General features: G+C 39.9%; 1 protein-coding gene across 2 annotated transcripts; it reads right to left on the bottom strand.

Annotated features, from left to right (window-relative positions):
• Positions 1-52: 52 nt before the first annotated feature.
• On the bottom strand, positions 53-15,659 carry LOC137032520 (protein NLRC3-like). 2 transcript variants are annotated; one of them, XM_067404283.1, is made up of 5 exons: positions 15,402-15,659; positions 14,846-14,981; positions 12,289-12,411; positions 12,047-12,169; positions 53-4,181 (listed from the first exon to the last, which is right to left on the bottom strand). In XM_067404283.1, exons 2-5 carry the CDS (start codon positions 14,974-14,976, stop codon positions 2,387-2,389), a joined length of 2,172 nt encoding a protein of 723 aa, XP_067260384.1. In that variant the 5' UTR covers positions 14,977-14,981; positions 15,402-15,659; the 3' UTR covers positions 53-2,386. The 2 variants fall into 2 exon arrangements, with proteins under 2 accessions (XP_067260384.1, XP_067260385.1); XM_067404284.1 differs by having other exon boundaries at positions 12,289-12,399.
• Positions 15,660-15,791: the final 132 nt, after the last annotated feature.

Genomic DNA, 15,791 nt, shown 5'->3' with positions numbered 1-15,791 from the left:
ACTTACTAGTATAGTCCAAAAAGTCAGTTCATGATAAACTTGATAGTTCAGTCAGCACTATATAATATGAGGATTCATATTTCATATTTTAAAAACTTAATAAATGCACATTTATTTGTATCAAGTTAAACATTTCTTACCTATGAATTTTTTTTAAACATAACATGAAATGCATGTTTATACGTTAACTCCAACTGTCCTGCCATATCTTAGATTTAAAATGAATCGCAAGAACTTGACCATAAATGAATAAATTACTACCTTGAAGTGGCCATCGCATGTTCCCTTCACTAACGGACTTATGGAAGGGCCCTTCAGGAAGGGATTTAGCTGTTCACTTCCATTTGGAATGCCTCTGCAAATGGTGAACCCTTCCCAAACCAGCCTTCAAGGGAGCAAAAATGCTCAGTGTGAAACATCAGCTTATGAATACCAAGGATTATTATTATTATTATTATTTTTCATTATGTGATGGTACATTTTAATTTCATACAGCAGTGTCCTTTTTGTTTGTTTACATGTTGCTTAATAAAGTTACATTTAGGGGAAAAAAAACAATCTCAGTCAATCTACTTTCATTAAAATAACAGCAGCTTCAAATTTGTTAAAATACTCAAATACTCTAGTCCAGTGGTAACCAACCATTTTAAGCCCAAGATCCCTGACCGCGACATTTATGAAAGACAAGATCTACCTATTGAAGAACTGTTAGAAAAAACAGCCCATATTGTATTTAGTAATATTTTATGGCCAATTCAGGTTCTTATTTATTTATTGTTACAAGCAAATTGTCTGATTCTGATACTTCAGCGTCTCTGACCTCTCTCTGACCTCTTGTTAATGGCTGTTTACAGACTCAGGCATGATGTGGGCTATTTATTATCTTTATCACTGTCCCAGTAGCTCCTGAAAATAACAGAAACATTGATACAAAAATACAGTACAAAAACTGGAGAAATGTAATGTCTTTTTGTACTCATAATTCTGTTATTTCCAGGAGCTACTGGGACAGTCGATCACAATCGACTGGTTGGTGACCACTGATCTAGTCTAACAATATGACTTAATTTATTCAGAGGAATCATCTATTAAAGTTTAACGCAATATCTCTAGATATCTAAACTATTGTATCATAATAATGTCTAATAAATGCATTGAAACCAGAATTTATTTGTGATCATATTCTGAGAACAGATGCTTAGACTTCTACACGTTCTGACAAGAACAAGATTAAAACATTATAATCGGCCTGGTTTTTCAAACATTCATCTCTCAAAATGCACATGAAAGCATGTGATACTACCATACTGACAGAAAGAAATGAGCTGAACAGCCTTATTTACAGCTAATGTTAACCTGGCATACACATAACACATTATCAATTTATAATTTCAAATCCGTTAAAGGGTTATTAGGCTGCATAAATTAGGTCAACCGGAACCGGGAACACTTCCTATAACACCAGATGTACTCATTACATCAGAACAAGAATGGCATCTACGCTAATATTAGTCTTTCTGTTTATCCCGAGGTTTGCCGCAGTGATCCAGATCCGGGCCGTATCCAGGTGAGATCGAGGACCTGCGCCTTGACACGACCACAACGCAGCCCTGAAGTATCAGCAGAGATTGAGTCGACTAGATCATCCATTGTGAAGACATCATCGACATGACAGCCAGTAGCACAGTTCCTTAACAGACCGTCCATACCGGCGTGATGAATACGATCCTCAACTGGATGGAAATGAAATAAATACTTTGAATGTTGCGATCCTATCAGACTTATGATAGCAACCTGATTCGTAACAAAGCACATGTTCACCAGAGGAGAACTGGCCCCCCGACTGAGCCTGATTTCTCCCAAGGTTTTTTATTTAACACCTGTTGGAGTTTGGGTTCCTTGCCGCTGTCGCCTTTGGCTTGCTTAGTTGGGGACACTTGATATTCAACAATGTTTTTGACCCTGTACCCTATGTCAGCATAACTGATGTTAAGAAAGTGTTTCAAAATGTCAATCCTAGAAAGGCCATGAGTCCGGATGGTATTTAGCGGAAGGGTACTTAGGGATTGTGAGGAGCAGCTAGCAGGGGTTTTCTGCAACATCTTAAACCTCTCACTGTCAACATGCACTGTACCTGATTGCCTCAATCTGCCATCATTGTGCCTGTTTCTCACATTAGCAGCTTCATGCAAATAATAATATTTTAATTAATATTTTTCTTATTTACTATATTTTACTGTTAAGTTCTTCTTTGTTCTTCTTTCTTATGTTTGTATTTGTCTGTATACATGTTTTTATGTGGATGTACCACTGAGGAGAAGCACAAAATTTTGCTGCATAGTTGTGCAATGAAAATAAATTATTCTATTCTATTCTAGATTAAACCTTAATTCTTACTGGTGCAACGCAACCTCTCTAACTCTTTTTTTATACAGTAAACGACTGCACTAGAGATTACAGTGCGTACGGCATTTAAGCAGTGTTCGTCTGATTTCACAAACTCATCAAAGTCTCTGGACAGAGTATAATCTTTCACTTCCAGCAGACAGAAGAACAGATTGCAGGATTGACCAAATGAGTATACCACATGAAAACCATCTGGATTTTTGATCTTCTCTTTAATGTACTGTGTGGTTCTCCTGATGCTCTCTGAGCTGTTCTCTGTGTGTGTCAGTAGATCCTGTAAGAGTCTCTGATTGGACTCCAGTGAGATGCCCAGCAGGAACCGCAGGAACAGATCCAACCGTCTATTCTTACTCTTGAGGGCTTTATCTACTGCTGATCTTAGTAGATCATACAAAGAGGCTTGATTAAATCCATAACATCTTAATTCATGCAGTGGTTCATTGTTCTTTGTTAAATAGCTGTAAAACACATAGAAAGCAGCGAGAAACTCCTGAAAGCTCAGATGAATGAAGCTGTAGACTCTCCTCTGATGAATCACAGATTCCTCCATAAAGATCTCAGTGCAAATCCCAGAATACACTGAGGCGTCAGTGACATCTATGCCGCTCTCTCTCAGGTCCTCCTCATAGAACATCACATTGCCCTTCATCAGCTGTTTGAAAGCCACTTCAGCAAGTTTCACAATCACTTCTCTGTTGGACTGCAGGAGTTTCTCTGGATCTCTCTCTTCATACTTCTGATTCCTTATGTTGATCTGAATCAGCAGGAAGTGGATGTACATTTCAGTCAGAGTTTGAGGGATTTCTGCACTCAGATCTTCTTTCAGGAGCTTCTGAAGCACAGTGGATGAGATCCAGCAGAAGACGGGTATGTGACACATGATGTGGAGGCTACTTGTTCTTCTGATGTGTGAGATGATTCTGCAGGCTTGATGCTCATCACTGATTCTCTTCCTTATATATTCCTCCATCTGAAGCTCTTTGAATCCCTGAATCTCTGTCAGATGGTTGATGTATTCGGAGGGGATCTGATTGGCTGCTGCTGGTCTGGAGGTGATCCAGATGAGAGCAGAGGGAAGCAGCTCTCCTGTCATGAGGTTTGACATCAACACACCCACTGATGAAGTCTCAGTCACATCAGAAACTTTCTCATCATCTGAAAACATCAGTGTGATTCTGCTTTCATCCAGACCATCAAAGATGAACACAACTTTACACTCCTCATAAATCTTTGAGTCCAGATCTTGAAGTTCAGGATGAAAGTCCAGCAGAAGTCTGTGAAGACTGTACTGATGATCTTGGATCAAGTTCAGCTCTCGAAATGGAAGCACAAACATGAAATCTACATCCTGATTGTCTTTTCCCTCGGCCCAGTCCAGAATGAACTTCTGCACAGAGACGGTTTTTCCAATTCCAGCGATGCCTTTAGTAAGAACAGTCTTGATTTGGTCTTTCTCCTCACATCCTGGTTCAGGTGAGGCTTTAAAGATGTCATTGCAGTCGATTGGAGTTTCTTTTGAGGGTTGTGTTCTGGCCATTTTGTCCATCTGTAAAAACTCATGTTCCTCATTGACTCCTTTACTCTCTCCATCTATCATGTAGAGCTGTGTGTAGATCCTGTTCAGGAGGGTTTCATTCTCCTGGAGGTTCAGTCCCTCAAATAATCTTTCATTCTTGTATTTCATGCTGGTTTTGTGTCGGTCTTTGAACCTCTGTAGTTCATCATTCACTGGTTGAGGACAATCCTGGTCTCCAGTCCGATCATCTCTGTTCACACTGCAGAAACAATACATTTTTTTTTTTTTAAAAAATGAAGAATTGAATGTATGAATAAAATCAAAATGTAAATAACATAGTGGTGCATCCAAAATGGTCAATGATTATGACAGTCTATATTCATATTTCTTATATTAATTATTCTTAATATATTATTGATTTCTTAAATCATTAATATATTTTGTACTATATGCTTTGATATGTTTAATTATTTCCAGCTGTTCATCAGAGTTGTTTTACAGATATAAAGTTTACCAGTTTATTAAGCACCCCCATAGAAAAAAAGAATGTATATATTTGTTTACTGTTAGTGTCAGCAGATAGACAAGGAACACAGAGGTAAGTGATGTAAAAAAAAAAGGCAGGTTTATTGAAAGCAGACGAATGATCAACACAGCAGAGAAAGCAGTCCAGGTAAGTGGGTTTGGTATGGGAAAGTCTTGGTACAGCTTATCTGTTACTGATGCAGTCTTTGTCCTTTCCAGGTGATTCAGCAAGCAACGAGTTAAGAAGCAACGGAGAGCATGGACTGAGGAGAGCCAGGGCGGTACAGGAACTACAGGTGAGTAGCACAGGTAAGACGATCCAGGAACACAACAAAGTAAGGTTGAGACCAGACAGTGAGTGAATGGGTAAAGTGCAGTATATATGGGGCTAGAGCTGATTGCTGACAGGTGGAGGGAATCAGTAGTTGGGTGATTGGGATCTGGTGAATGTGGTGAATGTGGTAAGTGATGACGGTGGTGACTGAGTGCGTGACTGAGTTGTCTCCTTGACAGTTAGTTGTAACAAGTGTTTTGTGTAATTCGATTGCTCTGTATGTTAATGCAAGCGAAAGAGAGAATTTATGTACAAGACTTTAGCGGAAATTGTTGCATGTTGAACACAGTGGATGGGCCCTCTAGATATGAACTGCAGTGTGGCTCTCATGTTAACACTTTACTGACCAAACTGCCTGCCAGCTATAGAGACTCATTCATAGAATACGGTCTCAACCAGCAGATAATTGTGAGTGGTAGTTCCAGGACCTACACATTGAAAGAGCTTGCAGAGTGGCTGGAAAGGAATAAGGAATTCTCAGGCAATTCAGATATCTCAAGGGCAATGGGGCCAGGGCAAGCAGAACTTTTGACAAGAGCCTAAACCCATTTATCATCCTCAAGCCAAGGCCGCCATGATTCTCACCAGCAGCGAACAACATGCAGCCAACAGTCCGCCCACTGCACCCCCTCCAGACACTAAAGTGGCAGCTACAACTTAAAATGGGATCACTTTAAGCCCTTTTATCCATACTGCAACAACCATGAACACTACCTCAAAGCATGTGCAGTTTTTTGCAAGTTGAACCATACTCAAAGAGGAAGTTGGATTAAAGAGCACAATAAATGCTGGAGATCTGGATGAGGCCACAAATCCGACAGCTGTATGCTAAAGAGTGTTTGTTCTACATGTGGGGGACTCCAACTGCCTGTGGGGGACTAAACCTGCCTGTTCTGCATGAAGTTGCAGTTGCTGTGGAGAATCAAAGCATACTCATGTTGAGCACCGCCAATTCTCAAGTGTATCTGGATCAAGCCAGTCACTCAGGCATAGTCCTGCTGAAGGTAGTCCCAGTGAGACTTTGCAGTGGCAAAAGGTTCCTGGACACCCATGCAGTGTTAGACAATGGGTCTGAAAGAATGATCATACAGCCAGCAGCAGTTAAGCATTTGCATTTAGAGGGACCTGAAGAAGTGTTGGCTCTTCAAAAAATAAGACACAAGCTTGTTCAGCTGAGAGGAACCACAGTTTGTTTTGAGGTATCAGCTTTGCCACAACTAAGTGTAAAGCACCGGATTCAGCACACGTTTACGTTTCTTGTCCCACAGACACACTGAAGAGCAGATATGAGAACCTCAGGGACATTCCCTTGCAAAAGTTCACTAAAGTGCAGCCTTTACTACTACTCATCGGATTAGATTATCCTCAGCTGATTGCACCGAACTGTCTGATTCGTCTAGGTCCCCTTGGTAGTTCAATAGCTGTGCACACATGACTGGACTGGGCTGTGCAAGTGCCCACAACCTTTCTCCAACAACCTGTAAAAGTAAGCTGATGCCTCCACACTACAATCCTCGTGCCTGCTCAAGAGCTACTTCAACATGTTAAGCAGTTGTGGCAGCTTGAGCTAAGAAGTAATCTGCTCCAGGCAAGATAAAGCCACACTTGAGATGTTGGAGGAGAAATGGTATGTGTTACAGTTGATGATGTAACTTGCTATGCTACCTCACTACTTCATAAGTGAGATGCAGCTAAACTCCAGGCACCCCCAATGCTGTCATGGCTCTTTTAAGAGCACAGAACATTGCCTGATTAAAAATACTGAGCTTGCAGAAGTGTATAACAAAGAAATACACAAACTGGAGGAATCAGGTTATACTGTAAAGATAACCAACGCTAAAGCAGCCAAATACAGTGATTCATGGTACATTCCTCACCACATTTGTGCTTGCTAGGGGTTCTACTCAGGTTCAGAGAGCATGCCGTTGGTACAAAAGGTGACATCCAAGCTATGTTTACCAGATCAGGCTGGTGCCTGAAGACTGGCCACTGAGGGAAGGGAATGCACACCTGATATCTATGAATGAAGTGTTGCCATTTGGGACCACTTGTAGCCCATGCTGTGGTACATAATTCCTCCAGAATACACATCAGAGACAACACTGAGGGCAATGAAGATGTAGCTGAATTAGTCCAACAGTCTTTTTATGTGGCAATTGCTTACAGCCTCTTTAATCTCAGCATTATGCTAAGCAGCCAACCGTGTTGGTAACTGGGCACTCTGATATAAGGCAATGGGCTAGCAAGGTTCAAGAGGTTATTACACATCTACCCGCTGAAGCCAAATCTTTGAACTGTGAGCAATGGCTTTCTGCAAACAAAACTGAGCAGCAAGAGTCGATCTTCGGCCTAGTGTGGCACTGTACCCCGGACACTTTAGGCTATAAACACATGCCTGTATCAGCTACTGGTGAAACCTCATTGAGAGCTCTTGCAGTATTATCCGGGGCTCAGCTTGCCAAAACATTGTACACAGAGCTTACTCTTAACATCAGACAGACAATCATGTGGTCTGATTCAATCACTGTACTCCACTGGATACAGTCCGAGTCATGCAACTACAAAGTGTTTGTTGGCACGGGAGTCACAGAGATTCAAAACCTTGTGGGAAATATGTGGACTCCTGCTGACGATATCACCCGCTGTAAGACCCTCACAGATCTATCCCATCCCTGACATGGAATCAAGGTCCAGCATTTATGCCCACTGGCCTGTTCACCCTTCAGTACCAATTGAGGATTCAGAAGAACTTCACAAATCTTCATTTTGCATTAATGTCTCAGTCAGTGCAAATCATGGGATGACCTCATAATGAAGACATATCAGTCCCTGCATGGGGTGGCAACTTGGCATAGAAACTGAAACAGCTGTGTTCCAACACGCACAGTGCTAGAGCTTCCGACAAGAAGTGCATGCCTTTAAAGCCCATAAACCTGTGAATTTGAACATTTGCTTAAGAACCTTTGCTCTCATGTGGGATCCTCATCTTAACCTGATTCGAGTGGGCGGTACATCTGCAATCCTGCCAGAAGATGCACTTCACTTTATTTTACTGGCACCAAAACACCCCATAACAAAACTTTGATAACCGCCTAATGTACGCAAGTCTTGAAAGAGTCTTTGCAGAGTTAAGATGAACATATTGGCTTCTCAGAGGCGGTCGACCTGCTCTGCAACATGGATGCAGATTCCTTTCTGTTAGCCCTCAGACTCTTCATAGCAAGGAGAGAAAAGCCCTTTGAGCTCATCTGTGACAAAGGCACCAACTTAAGAGGGGAAAATATGAGCTCTCAGAAGCATTTGCCGAATGGAGCCAGCCCTTCAAGAGAAACTAGCCATACAAAAAATTTCCTTCACATTCAATTTACCTCACTCACCACATATCGGATTAAATTTGCTAAGGCCTCCCTCCAAGTTGTTCTGAAGGATCATACCATTTCTGAGGAAGAGGTAGAAGGCATCTTGGATTCGAAATCCCTAGAATGCGTCTTGTCTGATGTGGCAGATCCAGACCCCATTACTCGTTATTTGCGGCTTATGGGGCGGCGGTACGCTTCCCTACCTCAGGCCGTGTATAGACCCAGCAACTTACTTGGACAGTGACACTATAGACACAGCCAGGTGACCGCTGACCACTTCTGGACTCAGTTCCTTTCAGAACTACTTACCCAGTCTTCAGTTTCGACAGAAGACATCATGCAAATCTAGCTGTTGACCAGATTGAATTGATTGTGGACTCTTAGCTTCCCAGACCCCAATGGCCTGTCGGTAAGGTAACCAGAGTCCTGCCAAGTGACAATGGTGCAATCAGAGCTGCTGAAGTAGATGTCAATGGCAATACATACACTATATTGCCAAAAGTTTTGGGACGCTTACCTTTACGTGCACATGAACTTTAATGACATCCCATTCTTAATCAGTAGGGTTTAATATGAAGTTATAGCTTTGTAGCTATTACAGCTTCAACTCTTCTGGGAAGGCTTTCCACAAGGTTTAGGAGTGTGTTTATGGGAATTTTTGAACATTCTTCTAGAAGCGCATTTGTGAGGTCAGGCAGTGATATTGGACGAGAAGGCCTGGCTCGCAGTCTCCGCTCTAATTCATCCCAAAGGTGTTCTGTCGGGTTGAGGTCAGGACTCTGCCAGACAAGTTCCTCCACACCAAACTCGCTCATCCATATCTTTATGGACCTTGCTTTGTGCACTGGTGCACAGTCATGTTGGAACAGGAAGGGGCCATCCCCAAACTGTTCCCACAAAGTTGGTAGCATGAAATTGTCCAAAATGTCTTGGTATGCTGAAGCATTAAGAGTTCCTTTCATTGGAACTAAGGGTCAAGCCCAACCCCTGAAAAACACCCCACACCATAATCCCCCCTCCACCAAACTTTACACTTGGCAAGTACCGTTGTGACACTGTCACACAAAATGCATGTTTTACCGCTCTATTTATTACAGTGATTTTATGTATAATAGAGTTTTAATTGGTTTACATGTGTTTTAGTCCATTTTATTCCTCTTAACATTTTAAGTGTGTATGTCTTTAAGAGATGAATGGTTGGCCTGTCATGTGACCAGTCACATGACAGGAGGCAGGAAAAATATCTGTATAAAGAGAGCAGCATGGCAAACAAACAAAAAACTCACTAACAGTCAACAACACACCTGGATTGCGGAGTTTCCATTTTGCGGACTTACCTCTCCAGTCACAACTTTTGGATTATCACTACTTGGACATTTGTACATACCCTGGTGGACACTCACATTGGGACTTTATCAGCACACTAGGATTCTTGGACTGTTTTAGGGTATGGTACTTGGGACTGTATGCTTTTAACAGACTGATTTTTTCTAGTTTTATTGTGTTGTTTTGAAGTTCCTGTGAATATTGTAAATACACAATTCTTATTTAACTTTATCACTGTTTTATGTCTCATTCTTTTAACCACTAACAAACTCACACAGTAAAATCTGACCCCATTTTAAATCTTGTGACACAACCGATTTGGCTGATTGTTACACCGTTCTCCTGGCAACCGCCAAACCCAGACTTGTCCATCGGATTGCCAGACAGAGAAGCATGATTGGTCACTCCAGAGAACACGTCTCCACTGCTCTAGAGTCCAGTGACGGCGTGCTTTACACCACTGCATCCGACGCTTTTCATTGCATCGGTGATGTAAGGCTTGGATGCAGCTGCTCGGCCATGGAAACCCATTCCATGAAGCTCTCTATGCACTGTTCTTGAGCTAATCTGAAGGCCACATGAAGTTTGGAGGTCTGTGACTCTGCAGAAAGTTGGAGCTTCTGCGCACTGTGCATGCGCTGACCCCGCTCTGTGATTTTACATGGCCTACCACTTTGTGGATGAGTTGCTGTTGTTCCCATTTGCTTCCACTTTGTTATAATACCACTAACAGTTCACCATGGAATATGTAGTAGTGAGGAAATTTCAAGAGTTTGGAGGGGTGTCCCAATACCTTTGGCAATATATTGTATGTTCACCCTGTTGCTAAACTTATTGTGTTACCTGAAATGCCTAAATATTAGCTTGCAGCAACAGTAGTAAAGCTGGGACATTTTGTGAACTTTCTGAATTTCTGGTGTAAATTTGTGGGGCGGCTGTACAAAATTCTCCATTCTAACACTAGAGGGTAGCACAATATTGTTGATCATGCTCTAGGTTTTCTCTGATTTATGCATTCGCGACTCATCTGATGTTTGCAAAAAAGTTTCGGTTCGGGAGCACCCAGTAACGTACTTATTTGAAGTCGCCTAGCTTTTGTTTTATTCATTTAAAGCCTGTTTTACTTGTGTGGTGCTGTTGTGCTGTCATAGCCAAATAAGTAACAATAATAATTATAATTGTATATATGTTTTACAGAGAATAAAAAAGAATTATTTAGCTAATCTTACCTCAGAATTTTTTTCATTATAGCGTACAAGCAACAGTAGTAATATTGATGAAGCAACCCAGGCATTTGTTATAAAAGTGTTTGTTTATTTCCATAGATCTGTTGCATGTCATAATTTGGTAAAGCAAGGAGTCATTACATGTTTAATCAGCATATCAGTCTATTATACAGAGTGCACAGGACTGCGTTGATTATATATATACACTGAACAAAATTATAACAAAATTATAAACACTTTTGTTTTTCCCCATTTTTCATGAGCTGAACTCAAAGCATTTTAGAGTGGCCTTTTATTGTGGCCAGCCTAAGGCACACCTGTGCAATAATCATGCTATCTAATCACATATGCCAAACCTGTGAGGTGGATGGATTATCTCAGCAAAGGAGAAGTTCTCACTAACACAGATTTAGACAGATTTGTGAACAATATTTGAGAGAAATAGGCCTTTTGTGTACACAGAAAAAGTCTTAGATCTTTGAGTTCAGCTCATGAAAAATGGGGGCAAAAACAAAAGTGTTGCGTTTATAATTTTGTTCAGTGTTTATATTCAAATTGTATACAGTTTTAATTTATTGGTGTAGAGCAGGGCTATTCAAAGTCCAGCCCATCAATCATCTTCCATTCATTTTAGCAGTTATTAAGTGTGTCCCGTATTTCTGTCAACTGAACCGGCGATACCAATCATTCATGAATTAATCATTCTTTCGTCTCAATTCTTTCTTTTTTTTTAATTCGCCAAATGCACTTGCATAACGATCTGAAATGATTTGAATTAGTTTGGACCGCTCTGTCACTGAATCATCTCAAGTTGTTTCTCGGTCAGTAACAACAAACAGCGCTGTTTTCAAGTGTTTCACTAGTTTAACTATTGAAACTATGTTATAGCCATTTATGTTACAATATATTTATTAGCTGGGTAGGGGAATACATAAAATTCATGTCTTTGTGAAGGTGTGTTTAGTTTTACTTGCGTTTAGGCATTTTTTTTATAGGCCTGAATAACGTATCTTAATATAATATTATATGGCAGTGATAGTGAGCAGCCATGAATGGCTTTACCTGTGGTTACCAAGTCTCACTGTCAGAATATTTTCATTTAAGCCTATAATAATTATAAATAAAATAATTCTTACCAATAAGGGCTACTTTAACACTGTTGCAGCGGGGTGATTTTCATGTCCACGGGTTGAAGCAACCCCAAATAACATGATAATTAGCCCCTGGAATGCGAATTTTACCAGGGGAACCTTGACAAAAATTTTTACCAGGAGATCCCCTTGTAATGCAATTGGGCTAGATTTGAGTAGCAATTGGGCGAATTTTGTTGTGAAAACCTGGCAACGTGTCTCACCTGGGGTCAGAGGTCACTGCTCCTTCACCAAATTTAACAGGAGGATCCATTGATTGATTGCTCTTCAGAGACACACAGCTGGCTTCTGGAGATGAACATCTCTGACTCTTCCTCCTGGTGACTCTAAGATATAATAATTCATGCACATCTTTTCACTGTAATTAACACAACATAATTAGTTTAGATTATCTCTAATGTTGTATGAGTCAGTCTATTGTCTCCAGTACTGGACGGTGTCTCACCTGGGGTCAGAGGTCACTTCTCCTTCACTAAATTTAACAGGAGGATCCATTGATTGATTGCTCTTCAGAGACACACAGCTGGCTTCTGGAGATAAAGATCTCTGACTTCCTCTGCTGGAAACACTAAGATATAATATTTCATATAAATCTGAACACTAAGTAATAGGCATGAAATATCGGTATCATGTTAATTTAGGGTGTGAAAATATACCGGTATTGGCGATAACCACGATATTTAAAATGAATAGGACGCTTATGATATCATGACATGTAAATACTCCAGCACCAGTACCTGGTTGAGCTCTCATGGCAGTATTACACTTTAATGCTGACGCCTGTCAAACAAGACAGCTATTCCGAGCGGGAGAGTGAGAGGCTCTGTCCACACCCGAAAAAAGTAAAGTAAGATCGACAGTATAGGAGTTTTTCTGCTTCCAAGAAAACAGCTCCTTAGACAGCCCAATCCGCAGGATTTGCCTAGCTACAGTCAGTGTGAAGGGTGGCAACACCACCAACCTTTTTACCTCCGTGTACATCACCCTGCGGATTACGCCATTTTACAGAGAGTACGTTTATTTTCATTTAACATTTCCCATTCCATGGAAATTGCCCTCAAAATTCAAGATACACAGGCATTTTTGCCCCCATGATTTTTTGTCATTATATCATATTATAAGATGTAGCTGTACTACAATATCACACAAGCAAGAGTGCCGTTTTCCCCAAATCAGCACAAACGCTATGTTCCTTCAACTTATTGTTAAATGAACAATGTGAGTTACATTTTAGACACAGTATTGTTAATATTGGTTTTTTCCTTTATTTGGCCAACGAAAATTTCAATATTATGAACAGCAGAACAAAGTCCCCGTGTAACAGAAATGTTTTAGTTATACTGACTGAATCTGCGTTTAGAACGAATCAGTTTATTGATTAAATGACCCATTAAATAAAGATGGTCACATGCTTGCTTCCTGAATGAATCTGTCATTTGAACAAATCGGTTGAATGAATGACTCACTCATTAAGACAGTGACTTGCTGCCACCTACTGGCAGTTTAGTTTCATATTTAAAGTACATTTTAATTTAAAGTTAAAATTAGAAAAAAAATCCATATTTAAAGGTGCCCTAGAACTTCTTTTTAAAAGATGTAATATAAGTCTAAGGTGTCCCTTGAATGTGTCTTTGAAGTTTCAGCTCAAAATACCCCATAGATTTTTTTTAATTAATTTTTTTAACTGCCTATTTTGGGGCATAATTAACTATGCACCGATATATAGGTTGCGGCCCCTTTAATTCTCGTGCTCCCCCTCCCCCGGAGCTCGTGCTTTCCTTGAACAGCATAAACACAGTTTACACAGCTAATATAACCCTCAAAATGGATCTTTACAAGATGTTCGTCATGCATGCTGCTTGCATACATCGGATCATGTAAGTATAGTATTTATTTGGATGTTTACATTTGATTCTGAATGAGTTTGATGGTGCTCCGTGGCTAAAGCTAACATTACACACTGTTGGAGAGATTTATAAAGAATGAAGTTGTGTTTATGAATTATACAGACTGCAAGTGTTTAATAATGAAAATAGCGACGGCTCTTGTCTCCGTGAATACAGTAATAAACGATGGTAACTTTAACCACATTTAACAGTACATTAGCAACATGCTAACGAAACATTTAGAAAGACAATTTACAAATATCACTAAAAATATCATGATATCATGGATCATGTCAGTTATTATTGCTCCATCTGCCATTTTTCGCTATTGTTCTTGCTTGCTTACCTAGTCTGATGATTCAGCTGTGCACAGATCCAGACGTTAATACTGGCTGCCCTTGTGTAATGCCTTGATCATGGGCTGGCATATGCAAATATTGGGGGTGTACATATTAATGATCCCGACTGTTACGTAACAGTCGGTGTTATGTTGAGATTCGCCTGTTCTTCAGAGGTCTTTTAAACAAATGAGATTTATATAAGAAGGAGGAAACAATGGAGTTTGAGACTCACTGTATGTCATTTCCATGTACTGAACACTTGTTATTCAACTATGCCAAGATAAATTCAATTTTCAATTCTAGGGCACCTTTAAATATTGAATTAAATTTACGTTGACAAATTGTAAATGCTGTGTAAAAATATTAATGCCACTTCTCATTCTGTGTCACCTCTGTATTGCAAAGATGGATTTTGTTGACAATGATTTCATTTGATTGGTAACAGCCATAATGTATAAACTACTAGGCTACCAAGGCTAGTATTAATTTTTATTTCTTCAGGTCTTAAAAAACCTTAAATTTGACTTTAAAAAATGTGCAGCAACCCGGAAAAAGAAAAACTAATTCAACAAAGTAAAATTATTTAGACTGATAAATTTTTCCCCAAGGATTCTATAGATATCACCATATATCAATATTGTGTAATCTTTTGGCCACAATAACCGTGGTGTGAAAAATCTAATATTGTGACAGCCCTAGTAACATAATTACTCCAGATATTCTGTTTCTGTGGTGTGAGTCAGTCTATTGTCTCCAGAACTGGACGGTGTCTCACCTGGGGTCAGAGGTCACTGCTCCTTCACTAAATTTAACAGGAGGATCCATTGATTGATTGCTCTTAAGAGACACACAGCTGGCTTCTGGAGATGAAGATCTCTCCCGCTCCCTCATTTCAAAGTCTGACATCTTCCCTTTATATGGAAACACGGAGAGCATTACATTAATATCACATTTAGCAGATGCTTTAAGTGATTTACAGTATATGCAAGCTAAACATTTCAGTTCCCTGTGAACACAATATATAACACAACAAAAGCATCATATAAATCGAATTTAACAGAAGACTAGTTCGCCTAAACATAGCCTTAGTGGAAATATATTTACTAATCAATTAACCTAGAAAATCCAACATTGTGATGTCAAATCATGAGGGAGTGACAGAGAGATGGAATATCGCTTTATATAACATCTCTTTAATGACTTACAATCATCATCGATCAAACTTTCACTTTCAATATGAGGGTTAAAGCTTTTGTTCTTTTCAGATTGGTAGTAGCATTTCATATGATCTTAAAACATGACAATATTAAACGATGACTGACTGAACTTACTGTGATATATGATCCTTTATATGGGTCCTTTCTCTTTTTTAACATTCAGTGTCTTTGCAGAACTAACAGAAAGTTGGAACTCAAGGAACTTCATCGGGCGCTCGAGCAGCGTTGCCAGGTTTTCCCACGGAATTAAAATTTGGAATTCAGGGGCTAAATCTCACGTTATTTGGAGTCGATTCAACCCGTAGACATGAAAAACAACCCGTGGCAACAGTGTAAAGAGAGCCCCTGAAGGACCTGTAATGTGGGAGCAAAGTCTAAAGGTGCGGCCCCTGGAATAGGCCCTAAAACTTTATCTGTTAGGGTTTAAAGAACTGTTCACAAACATATAACATGCTAGAAACATAATCACACACACACACAGTGTTTTTAAAGGAATAACTGGAC

The sequence above is a fragment of the Chanodichthys erythropterus genome, chromosome 12 (genome assembly GCF_024489055.1).
Source record: "Chanodichthys erythropterus isolate Z2021 chromosome 12, ASM2448905v1, whole genome shotgun sequence".
NCBI lineage: Eukaryota > Metazoa > Chordata > Actinopteri > Cypriniformes > Xenocyprididae > Chanodichthys > Chanodichthys erythropterus.
This window is presented reverse-complemented; position numbering and strand designations above follow the sequence as displayed.

Bases quoted from the DNA above. Each gene is read 5' to 3' on its own strand.
- LOC137032520 (XM_067404283.1), bottom strand. From the start codon at position 14,976: ATGTCAGACTTTGAAATGAGGGAGCGGGAGAGATCTTCATCTCCAGAA. The intron at 12,170-12,288 runs GTGAGACACCGT...ATTATATCTTAG, and splicing joins GAAGTGACCTCTGACCCCAG to AGTCACCAGGAGGAAGAGTC. The intron at 4,182-12,046 runs GTGAGACACGTT...TTGTTTCTGCAG, and splicing joins GCAGTGACCTCTGACCCCAG to TGTGAACAGAGATGATCGGA.